This window comes from Condylostylus longicornis, unplaced genomic scaffold, assembly GCF_029603195.1.
Source record: "Condylostylus longicornis isolate FDR11 unplaced genomic scaffold, ASM2960319v2 ptg000049l, whole genome shotgun sequence".
Classification (NCBI taxonomy): domain Eukaryota; kingdom Metazoa; phylum Arthropoda; class Insecta; order Diptera; family Dolichopodidae; genus Condylostylus; species Condylostylus longicornis.
This window is the reverse complement of record NW_026578018.1, coordinates 7,807,546-7,820,301: the sequence shown is the minus strand read 5'-3', so window position 1 is coordinate 7,820,301 and position 12,756 is coordinate 7,807,546. Positions and strand designations below refer to the sequence as shown.

General features: G+C 19.3%; 1 protein-coding gene across 4 annotated transcripts; it reads right to left on the bottom strand.

Moving 5' to 3' along the window:
* Positions 1 to 8,327: 8,327 nt before the first annotated feature.
* Positions 8,328 to 12,431, bottom strand: LOC129611327 (uncharacterized). Of its 4 annotated transcripts, none has more exons than XM_055524411.1 (5): positions 12,365 to 12,431; positions 12,149 to 12,314; positions 10,951 to 12,085; positions 9,709 to 10,885; positions 8,328 to 9,655 (listed from the first exon to the last, which is right to left on the bottom strand). In XM_055524411.1, the coding sequence occupies exons 3-5, from the start codon at positions 12,077 to 12,079 to the stop codon at positions 8,362 to 8,364; spliced, it is 3,600 nt and encodes a 1,199-aa protein (XP_055380386.1). In that variant the 5' UTR covers positions 12,080 to 12,085; positions 12,149 to 12,314; positions 12,365 to 12,431; the 3' UTR covers positions 8,328 to 8,361. The 4 variants fall into 4 exon arrangements, with proteins under 4 accessions (XP_055380386.1, XP_055380389.1, XP_055380388.1 ...); XM_055524414.1 differs by having other exon boundaries at positions 10,951 to 11,077; positions 11,135 to 12,085; positions 12,149 to 12,426; XM_055524413.1 differs by having other exon boundaries at positions 12,149 to 12,279; positions 12,365 to 12,422.
* Positions 12,432 to 12,756: the final 325 nt, after the last annotated feature.

Here is a 12,756-nt window from a genome sequence, read left to right as displayed (position 1 = left end):
ATTATAATAAAAAAGTATTCACGCCTTCTATGTAATTGAAAATAATATTCATATATATAAAATGTTTAATTGTCAAAAATTTATTAATCAAAAATGTTATTATTAAATGTCAAAATTTATAATGTTAAATTGTGATGGATAATGTGAAAATTTATATAAATCGTATATAAATTTGATTAATAATAAAATTAAGTAACCAAAATATACTTTATATTTATTTATTACAAAATTATTAAATAATTATTAGCACAAAATTTTTAATTTAGAACAAAACATGACATTTATTTAGAGTTTTGACATTAAAAGATCATTGATTTTAAGAGAAACAATACGTCATATTTTGTTCTGTTGAAATGAGCTCATTCAAAAGCAATCAAATTTGTATTCAAATTAATACGCAAATATTTTTTTTTTTTTTTCAAATAATATCATCACCTATTTCTGAACAACAAACGTGATGTTTAAAAGCTGTAACAGACTACAGTTGCAGTCATACCGATTCCTAAATAATTATATTGAATATGGTATTATAAGCGTGAATACTTTTCATTATACAATAATGATAAATTGATAAATAATAAAAATATTTCCTGACAAATCTTTTAAAAAATTATCGATTTTTAAAAACCAATACAATCTCTAAATTGAAAGATAACCAAAATTGAAAAAAAAAAAAAAACAAAATTAAATAAGAAAAAAATTAATTTTAACGAGAACATTATACGAAAAGAAAAAAAATTTAATAAAATTTACCAGTAATGCATTCCTTAAAAATCCAATGTTTATTGAAAAAATAAAAAAGATTACAATGTTAAATTGTAAAAAAATAAAAATTTATTTAATGTAATTAAAAAATAAATGATCAATTCTTGAATAAAAATAAAAATTATAAAATAATTTATAAAAAAAATCTGACAAGATTTAATAAATTGAATAAAAAAATATTTAAGAAAAATGTTTAAAAATTTTAATTTAAGATTTTTTTAATTTTATTGTTTTTTTTTTTTTTTGTCGATTAAAAAGTATTAAAAAAAAACGGAAACCATGAAATATTATATAAAATGTTAAAAACATTAAAAATTTGATTTTATCAAATTAAAAAATAATTTTTTTTTTTTTGTAATTTTTAATTTAATTTTTATTTTAATTCTCGCTTTTCATGTTTTTTTTTTTTGTGTAATATTTTAAGAAACTTAAAACCAAACCGATTTTACGAATATTTTTTTTTTTTTTTAATAATTATTTATAAAATTAAGAATATTATAAAATATGAAAGAATAACAAAAAAAAAAAGAAATAAAATGACGACACATAATTTATTTAAGAAAAAAATTTTTATAATATTTTAAAAAAGTATATATATATTTTAAATATATATATATATATTATGTAATAAAAAAAAAACAAGTAATTCTATTATTTTTAAGACAATTCATATTTTCGAAATCGCATAAAATTCTAATAATATTTTGTAAGTCTAAAAAATAAATTTTTAATAATCATTTTGAATTTTTGGGCAGAAATAAAGAAAATTTGTATAATGCGTAACATTAATTTTTTTACCACCTTCAATAATAATTTATCTAAATTTAAAATTCAATATTGAAAACCTTAATTTGATTGGTATAACACAGAGTTTGGAAACCTTTTAAAATAATATAAATTTAAAATAATAACTAAAGAGGTCGCATTAGTTTCAATACCAATGAATGTAAATTTTGTACAGTTATTGCTGTGCAAATTCCATTCCAAATTAATTTTTTTTTTATGAAACAAAAAAAATTAATAAAATTAATAAAATTATTATTATAAAAAACAACTCAGTTCAATGAAAAGTAACATAAATAACAAAAAAAAAGAACAACTTCAAATTCATTGTTTAATAAATCAAATTCAATTGAGATTATATTTAGTGAGATATTTGCATTTGTTTTTTACTTGAAAGCAATTAAATATTTAAAGGGCATACAAATACAAATACGAACTGTCGGGGCGGGGTCGCACAAAAACCCTTAGAGGCTTAGATGCCATAGGTTCCCCTCCTCTATATAATCTATATCTAAAATTATATTAAAAAAAAAAAAAAACAATGTAATAATTAGAAAAATAATTTGTTTCAACAATATTTTATTTATTCTAAATAATCTTATATTTATTATATTAAGATATCACTATTTTCTTCTAAATATATACTAGATTTTTTGTTCTAATCAAGAGTACTGATTTAATATTTTCATTGTTTTTTAATACTTTCCCGATTCTTATTTTAAAATTTATTGGTCATCCCTATATTTTAAAAATATTTAATCTTTTAATATTGTGATATCAAATAAACACACTATTGTTAAAATAAATATGTGACATTAATGGAATAATAAACTTAAAAAATTTTATAATTAAATTTTAAAGAACTTATAAATTACACAATATAAAAAAAATGAACCAAGATGCTTCTCAAATAATAATTGAAAGAACTTCATATCCTATAATAAACAAGAATATGAAATAGAATTTTAATCATTATAAAATGAAATTTAAACATTTTTTAAAATTTTTATTTTTTGAAGGTGGTAAAAGTTGTGTTTTTCAATCAATTAAATTTTATATATGGTTTTATATTAAATAAAACATAACTGTATATGTTCGCATATACATTTTCTACTTTAAACTTTTGATTTAAGGAAAAAAAATTTTTAAAATATGAGGGCAAAAACGAAAAAAAAAAAATTAAAATTCTAAAAACATTTTGAAAAAAAAAAAAGAAAAAACAAAATTAAATTTAATATAAAACGCAAAAATAAAAATAAAAATTAAAAAAAGAAAGTTATATTTTCATATAAGTGATAATAAGATTTAAGAAAAATTAATTATAATTATTATTTAAAAATTAAAAACAAAAAATATAAATTGATGAAGAAATTTTAAAAAATTAAATTTGTAAAATTAAACAAAAAAAATTACAAAAAATGCAAAAAAAAAAAATTATAAAAAATTTAAAAAAAAAAAAAACAAAATTTTTGATGTTAAAAAATTATTATAAATATATATATATGTATATGTAAATTTTATTACCGTATCTTAGATATTAAAAAAAAAGAAACAAATTAACTAACGTTTTTATTATTATCATTATTAATTCTTTTTAATTAATATTGTATAAAAACAAATTTAAAAAAAAAAAAACACAAAAAAAAATTTTTTTTTATATTTAATAAAAAAAAAAAGGAAAATTCATAAAATTAAAAATATATTTTTTTGCTAATTTTTTAATTTAACGAATAATATAAAAATATATTTACTTTAAATGTATAAAAATCATGTCCGTAGTTTTTTTGTATAGTTTTATTGTTTAAAAATTTTAAACAAATAAGAAAGAAAATGTTGTTTTTAATTATTAAAGAAAAAAACAGAAAAAAGAGAAAAAAAAAAAATAAACAGTTTTTTTTTAATTATTTTTATTTTTTTAATTATTATTATTAATTTTTTGTTTTTTTTTTTTTTTTTATAATTTTAACATTTTATTATTTTTTATGAAATAGTTTTATAAAATTTATCACAATATTATTGCAATCGTTTTTTTTTTTATTATTATTATTTCTTTTTAATATTTTTTTAAAAAATATTAATTTAATTTTTAATTACCTATTTATTTTTTTCTTTTTAAATTAAATAATAATTAATATAACAATGTATGTATATTTATATATATAAATGTATGTATGTATACTTGTAATTTGTTAATATAAAATCAATGTAATTCAGATATATAGCCAAAATGTTGTAAATTTCAATAAAATTTCCGAAATGAAGAAAACTTGATCATTTTAAAAAAAATTGTATTTTCAAAAAAAATAAAGATTTTCATTAACGCAATACTGTAAAAACATAACGAGATGAATATGCAATACATTTTTGATTGTTCTATAAAATTAAAACTGCTAATACAATTTGAATGCGCCACTCATACTATAATTTTGCTATATTATACGAAAAATTAGTAATGTTAATGAAGAAATTAGATTTGCAACATTCGTTTATGAAAACAAAAATCGAGCAGTTTTCATCATGTATCGCAACATACAGCATTTATGAAAAGATCTATAATATTTTACCCAAAATATATGATGTTAAATTTTTATTCATCTCCTAAAATTTTATTATCAACACAATGTAATTTTTTGTCATAAATCATTGAAACTAAAATATTAATTGAAACTTAATACTTATATTCAATTAATTTTTTTAGACAAAAGGTTAATCATCACTGGCGTAATAGGTTAAAATTAACCTATTTTCCATATAGTACTTTGAGATTATTTGTATATTTTAAGGGGGAACGTGTCTTTATATTATTAAAATTATTGTTAATCAATTTTTACCGACCCCATTGCATACAATATAAGGGAGGTTTTTCTTTAAATGTTAACTTTATACCAACCTAAATTCTAATTCTAGTTTAAATAAATTTTTAATTGGAAAAAAATATTTCATTCCCAAATATCCATTATTAAGTTACAGCAAAAAACGTTTTGAAACTTCAATATTACAATTATTAAATAATATATTTATACAAAATATATATATATATATATACATAAATATTCATACATGAAAATAGTACGATAAAATCGATTAATTGTATAAACACAAAAATATTTAAAATAAAAATTATAAAAATTATTTTAGAAATAAATAATTTTTGTTTTTTTTTTTTTTTGTTTTTCTCTCTCGGAAAATTAATTATTGGTATCCACAAATAATTTCTAGAATAAAAAAGTGTAAGTAAATGATACAAAAAAACAAAAATTTGTAAAACGAAAGACAAAATTCATAAATAAGAATAAAAAATTGTTTTAAAATTAATTTCTTTTGTTTTTGTAAATTAAAATACTTTGAAAATATAATGTTAATATTAATTGATGTGATTGAAAAAAATTAAAAAATAAAATCATTTATAAAAAATACTTAATTAAAATTTAATTAAAAATATGGAATAAAACAAAATTAATTCGACATAATAAATGATTTTTTTTTATAAGCAAAATAATTTTGGAAATTTATAATAAAAAAAAAAAATAATAAAAAAATTTTTATTTAAATATTAATTTTTTTTTTAATTTCTTTTTTAAAACATTTAAAAACTATTTTAGATTTACAATTTTTTGATAAAAAAAAAATGACTATTATGACTATTTCCCGAAATATTTCCCATAAATGTCCTTTTATTCAATTAATATCTCTAAATGAACAATATCTCTAAAATTCTGAATATATGCCTTAAAATTTTCCTAATAAAATCAGATCAAAGGAAAATTTAAATAAAAAGATATAAACTTTTTACAAATTGTGAAAAATTCAAAAATTAATGGAACGCATTTATTCTAAAAAAACAAAACACAAAAATCAAATGCTTTTAAGAAAAGGTTTATCGGATTAATAAAAAGGACCTGTAATTAATATGCATAGGTACTTTATTCAATAAGACAATTTAAATTACTTGGATAAAATAAAATAGACAATCTAGAATATTTTAATTTCCAAACACAAATCAATATTAAATCTGAAAATAAATCTTAATCAAAATTTATTAAAAAATAACATTTAAAAATTTCTTTAAATTTAATTTCCTAAAATTGAATGAATTGAATTTAATTTCCTAAAATTTCTTTAAATTTAATTTCCTAAAATTGAGTTATTTTATGAAAAATTACGTCATATTTCAATAGAACATCGAAATCACTAAACCCTTTTAAAATATTTAATATTATATTTTCTTTTAAATTTCTTTTTGTTTTTTTTTTAATTTGAAAATACTTTAAATTTGAAATTTAATAAGGAAAAAAAAATTTATAATAACAAATAGATATGAATATTGCAATAATAATAATAAATAATTAAATAACTAAAAAAAAAAAAAGTAAATTAGAAAGAAAAATATTTAAACAAAAAACAAAAAATGCCTTCCTATATATTTGTATATGTTATTATTATATAATATAAAAACAAAAAAAAAATATTATGGCTTTAAATGTGCATTATTAAATTTACATACATATATACAAAGAATAAAAAAATAAATAATAATACCTCACTTAAAGAAATAAATTGATGAAAATAAATTAAAGAAAAAAAAAAACAAAAAAAAAATCTAATTGTTGTTTCTTAAAATAAAGAAAAAAATAATAATTAATATTATATTGAATATTTAAATAATAATGTTAAAGTGATTAATTAACAAAAAACAAAAACAAAAAATAAAAGAGAAAAAAAATACGAATAAAAATTTAAAATTCAAGAAAATTCAAACATACAAATTCCTAGGTAATTAAATTAATTGATATTGTAATTATTGTAAAATTGAAAACATATTTGTAACATTCCCATTATAAATAATGTTAAATATATTTTTTTAAATATATTTTTGTCGCTCCCTTCTTAATTTGAATTTAAATTTGAGATTTTGTTTGCTGAAAGCAACATCGAATAACCACAAAAAAAAATTAAATTTTCTATATAATTTTCATTTTCAAAATTCAACCAATTTCATATTGAATTAGATAATTAATAATAACAATAATATAAGAATTAATTTTCATTGAATTTATATTAAATGTAATTATCTTTAATTGATTTTAAAAAGCTTAAGAAGTTTTAATTTTAAATTTTTGTAATCCCTTATTAGATGCAATTTTTTCACAAACTCTTTAATTTAAAATATGAAACTAATAAATTATTAAACTAATAATTATATTTATGAATAATTAATTTAAACTCTTTAATTCTATGTAATTACTTTGATACTAATTTTTTTTTTATATTTGAATAAAATGAATTTGAAAAAAAAAATTAAAACTCTTATACGAGACAACAATAAATTCCAGAACAAAACAATTAAAATCTATAAAATTTAAAATAAAAACAAAATCCTTTTTAAGGCCATAATTCCTATAATTCTTTTAATAATTTTTACTAGCATTCTTCTCAGAATTCTTAAAATGATTTTAAATTATTATTATTGTTATTATTACTTTTCTACAATTCAGTTAATTAAAGTGTATTATAAGATAATAAGAAAGCTCCTTTAAAAATTTAATATTTATTACGATTATTTTGCCGAATTTATTTATTTAAATACTATTTTTTTTATATATATTATTATACATAGTAAAAAACCTACATGAATTTTAAAAATTTTAAAATTTTGTATTAAAATACAAGAATAACATCATAATAATTATATAATAACTTAAAATCGAAATATATTTGCATATATAAACCTACATATTATATAATATTATTATAAATATTTATGTAAAATTAATATAATAAATATAAAATGTAAAAATTTACTGAAAAGAAAAGAAATTTATTGTAAATTAAAAAATCAAACAAATAATTATAACAATATAATATTGTAAGAATTGTTAATAAAAATAAAACAAAAAAAAAAATATATAAAATAACATTTGAAAAAAAAAAAAAATAACCGCTTTTTGTTTTTGATAAACTTAAAATTAAATAATTTCAAAAAAAAAAACTGAATTACTTAATGATGAACCCTTTATTTTCAATTTTAATTTTTAAAACAAAAAAATTAAATGCATTTTGTGATGATCATTTGGTATCTGTAATTAATTTATTTCATATACAATAAAACAGAATTTAACTTAATTTAATGAAAGAGAAAAGGATAAGAGAAAAAAAAATAAATGATACTTATATGTACCTGTAAAGAAATGAGTTTTATTTTAAACATAAACACCTGGTTCAAACGTTTTCAAATTTCATATATAAGCGATGTATTTCTAATATTCAATTATGGAAGTTGATTTGTAGTTGAACCCATATTATCAATTCCCCACAAGATATTAAGATCTTAAAAATTTTCTTGTGCATTTATGAAAATAATTGATCCCTAAAAATTATGTTGTTTTTTCAAATACTTTAAAAAATAAGAACAACTAAAACTAAAGAAATTGTAATGTTCACTGCACTTTACAAAAAAAAAGCATTTAACTTCCTTTACCTTAACATAAAATGGCATGAAAATACTACAAAATGTATAACACATAGAAAGAGAATTTAAAGTTCTGAGATAAAAAAAAAGAAGCATGTAAACATTTTAAAACATTTCAGAAATAAATTATATAAAACAATAGCAAATACTTTGTTTATTAAACTTTATTTGAAAACGGTATAAAATGCTAAAAGTATTGGTTAATTATTAATGTACATTTTTTCGAATTTCAATTATGTATATTGAAATACGAAATAATTTATTATTATTACCTAATCATATTATACATATAATATTTTATAATAGTTTTCTCATAAATATTGTTTGATTTTGAACTTTGACAGTTATTTAAAATAACTGTTCAAATATAATTTTATACGCTTATTGTTTAATTTTAATAATATTTTATTAAATTCATTTTTTTTGTTCTTATCAATAAAATTATATTCATTTATAAATAGACAAGCTACTAAATTACAGACTTCTGAATCTAATGGATCGCTTAATATTCCACTTACTATATCTGCAATTATAATATTTCGGTTTTCCATCAAAAGTAAATTTGCAAAATATTCTAAATTCTTAATTAATTGAATTGGTGCCATGCATGGATCTCTTTCATTTTCTGTGTAAATAATTTTTTGAATTTGTTTACCCAATTCCATTAAATTTTTATTAGTATTAAAATATATCAAAATAAATTCGAATACAATATAATATAAATTAAAATATGTTGACGAACTGAAAACTTCTTTTAAAAATTTAACAAAATTTTCTATTATCAAATTTATTAAAATCTTATCCTGTGTATTTCGTTTTATAATTGCAAAAAAAAATATTTTGAAGAATTTCGAAATAATGTTTCTCAAAGTATAATTTTGCTCATTTTCATCATAAAAATCCCACTGATTGTTAAAACTTAATTTTAGTTTTGTAACAATAAATTTTATCTTCTCTTGTATATTTTCCTCTGTACTTCTGTGCAACAACATATATTCTATAGCTGTAACTAAACATTTTTCAGAATTTATCTCAGGTATATGTATAGAAAAAAGGTTGTCTTCTAAAAGATATTCAATAAAATCCTTCTCCATATGATTAATATTTTTATTTATCCCTTCTAACATCTGAAAACGCTTCTCTTGGAAAAATGGAAGCTCATTTTCAACTTGTAAAATTTTAAACCACATTGCTTTGCAATAATGGGATAAATATTCTTTTGGAACACCATTTAAATTGCTAAAACTTTCAATAACATCTTTATCTTTATAATTAAGTTCTTGGATGAATTTTTCAATTAGTTCCCACCAAATGTGAGCATCTATATCTGTTACCAAATATTTCAGCATTATATCTAACAACACTTTTCGAATAATTGGACTTCTATTGTCTAACCAAATTTCCTTAATTAGATTGATTATTGATATTTTACTTTCGATCAATAATAGTAATCTAACAACATGTTTTTTAAATGATATTGGTGCATTGAAGGAATTTTCTAAAAACCTTTTCGATTTATGACATGGAATTTTTAAACAAACACTATTCAAACTACCCACAGCTAATTGAAGAAAATCACCATAACAAAATTTTTTTAGAGCTACTAAAGTTTCTGGATTTGATTTGAAATATTTTAAGCTGCAAATATACCAAAATAAAAGTTTAGAACATATAAAACAAAAAATATATACCTAGATGCAATTTTTTTCTGAAACATAAATTTGTATTGACATTCTACACTCCCAATTGATGCAGTTTTTTCTTCAGGATAATATGATTCAACTATTTCATAAAATTGACTGCCAGACATACACGGTAATAAAATCCACAAGGCATGTTCTTTTAATTCATCTGTTTTCTTATTCTTTAATATTTCATCACATTTTTTATGAAGTAACTCTTCAAACCCTGGTATTCGCTTCAACATTTTTAATTTATCAACTTTATGGTAAAAAGAATTTGTATCATCTTTCAAAAAGGAAAAGAATAAATCACAAAATTTTGTAATTTTATCTGGGATTAAGTTGGGTTCGTATGACTGGTATTGCACGAAATAACTTAATTTATCCAAATCATCGCAGATATTTAAAATCTGTTTTTTAAGTTCTATTAAACGGTCAGAAAAATATTCAGCTAAACCATTGTCATTTTCAATCAAACATATTGTTTCCTCCATCTCATATATGTGAGTTTTATCAGTCTTCGTCAATTTTTTATCACAAAATTTTAAAACCCAATCTTGTTCAACTATTATTATAATATTTTTAGGATTTGCCGTATTATAATCAAAATAGCTCTTCAGCAAATCTTCATGAAACGAAGGTTCTGTCAATTCAGCAGCCAACAATAATACAGTTTTATTATTAGCTTGCGATAGCGTAGTATAAAATTTCCAGTGAAATTTAAATCCAACCCACTTTACAAAATAACTGTACCAATTTTTAAAAAATAGTTTATCATTTTTTGAAAATTTCAATGCTTCAACAAATAACATATCTGGAATATTTAAAAAGCGATGATTTAATTCAGATTTCATGTCGAAATTACATATAATGTTATATAGTTCCTCCCAATGTAACCGACTTAATTTCGATAGGTTCGAATCTAATGTGTCTACAAAATTTTTGATAAAACTACTTCTAACTGACAACTGCTCATTCTTATGCTTCATATTGAAATATTTCAAAATTTCTAATAGGGAATTATAATCCTCATTTAGTTTACAAGTTAGAACCAAATCATTAAGAAATTTTCTTCGATTTTCGGCATCTACAGAAATTTGAAGTAATTCATTTAATTTGGGAATTGATACATTAGTTTTCATAAAAGGAATCCAATCTATAGATTTTACTGTTTTATTTGTCGAGCCTAAAATAGAGTAAAACAAATAATTAAAATAAGTACATATTCTGGAAAACAAAAAGGAAACGTACCATATTCAAATTTTTCAAAAGCATATTTATGTCTCGTTTCGTTATCTTTCATCCATAATAATAAATTAAAAGTAATATTTTTGTTATTTTCTAACAGCTCTTTTCCATAAACACGTTTATAACATTTCTGTAACATATTTAGTTTATCTTCATCTCTTTTGAATAAAAACCAAAAATTATTAACTTTGTAACTTATACTAGGAATGTCAGTAATATCTTTTTCTTCAGGGAATAGTTCGCACAAATATTTTTCCATTTCCTCCTTTTTAAAGTATTTCAATAATACAAATTTATTATACCTATCAGATTCCGCGTCTGATATCACAAAATCTGCGGAATGTTTTATCAAAGATTTTGTAAATTTTCTACTTGCTTTAAAGGACCGGAAAATGCTGAATTTTTTTTCTATTAATTTCAAAATTTCTTCTGGGTAAGAGGAATATAATTTCAAGATTATTTTTGAATAATTATAATCCCGATGATTAAAAATTTTCGGTAATTCTTCGTCTTGAAAAGTTTCTAACAAATTCTCAAAATATGTTATAATATCTCTCGATCTTTCTTTTAAAATTACTTCCAAGTCTCGGTTTTTCAAAAATACACTAATTTTTATCATATTAATCCACGTAATCAAATCACAATGTTTTAGAAAGGCACGGGCTGTTGAAATATTATAAATAGAAAATAATTCGTCAAAATACTTCTTTGCTTCATCACAATTTGTAGTATTTATTGCCAATAATTTAATTATTTTATTTCTGTGTGAATAAGATATCTTTGGAAAGACATTTTGTATTAGAAATTGCAGGTTAAATTGTTTCTTCGGATTTTTCCATATATAGTTACAACGTTTTAATATATCTTCAATGATATCATCGTTTTCACATAATAACGATTGAATTAATACTTCATCATTTTTTAATTCGATTAGAAAATTCACATAAAGTCTCTTGATAAAAAAGCAAGAATCAATTACATTTTCTGGTTTTAAAAAATCCTCTATTTGATTTTGTGAGTATTTATTGTTTTTTAATTTATTTGTAATTTCATTTACTATTTTAAGCTTAATTGATTGTTTCACTAAAGGATCTTTTAGGGTCTTCAAATCGGAAATTAAATCTGCTGTCATTATTACCTAAAAAACTATCTTTATAGTAGTGGTTTGTTAAATTTTTCTTACCTGTATGCAGTTATGTACCTATCCAAACTTAATCACATAAATTCTTATAGGAATCAAACAATCAAATTGAGTTGATTGAGAAATTGAAAACAATGATTGAGTTATATTACTGTTGGGCTCATTGAATCTACACTTGCAACTCTTTCTAACTAGTAAAATCATAGAGATAAACTTCTATGTGCATCTGCATACATACTTATGTATATAGATAAATACAAATCCCAAACTTAATACATATTTCTGTTATTCCTTTCCATTTTAATACACCTCTTCCCATATAATAAACTGAATGGGAATTTCCACCGTATTTCTCTAATAGAAAATTTATACTGATTACTGAAACATAAAAATCCAATTTTTGCTAAAAGATCTTCAGTATACATACATACACTATTCCTATCATACTAATTACAATTGAAAAAAAAACATCGAGTCTCGACAATGAACATTTTTTTTTATCAACTACGCGAACCTTTTTAGTTAACTCAAAATGCTATGCAATAAAATTTTATGATTTTAACAAAAATAAACAATCATATAGAATTTCCCCTATTGGGAAGTAAATGAACTTTCAGAACAATAATCAAATGTCAAAAATTTATTTTAAATCCAAAATATTTATTAAA

Excerpts from the sequence above, each read along its gene's own strand:
- LOC129611327 (XM_055524411.1), bottom strand. The coding sequence starts at position 12,079 with ATGACAGCAGATTTAATTTCCGATTTGAAGACCCTAAAAGATCCTTTA. Across the intron at positions 10,886-10,950 it reads TTTTGAAAAATTTGAATATG|GCTCGACAAATAAAACAGTA; the intron begins GTACGTTTCCTT and ends ACTCTATTTTAG. Across the intron at positions 9,656-9,708 it reads CAGAAAAAAATTGCATCTAG|CTTAAAATATTTCAAATCAA; the intron begins GTATATATTTTT and ends GTATATTTGCAG.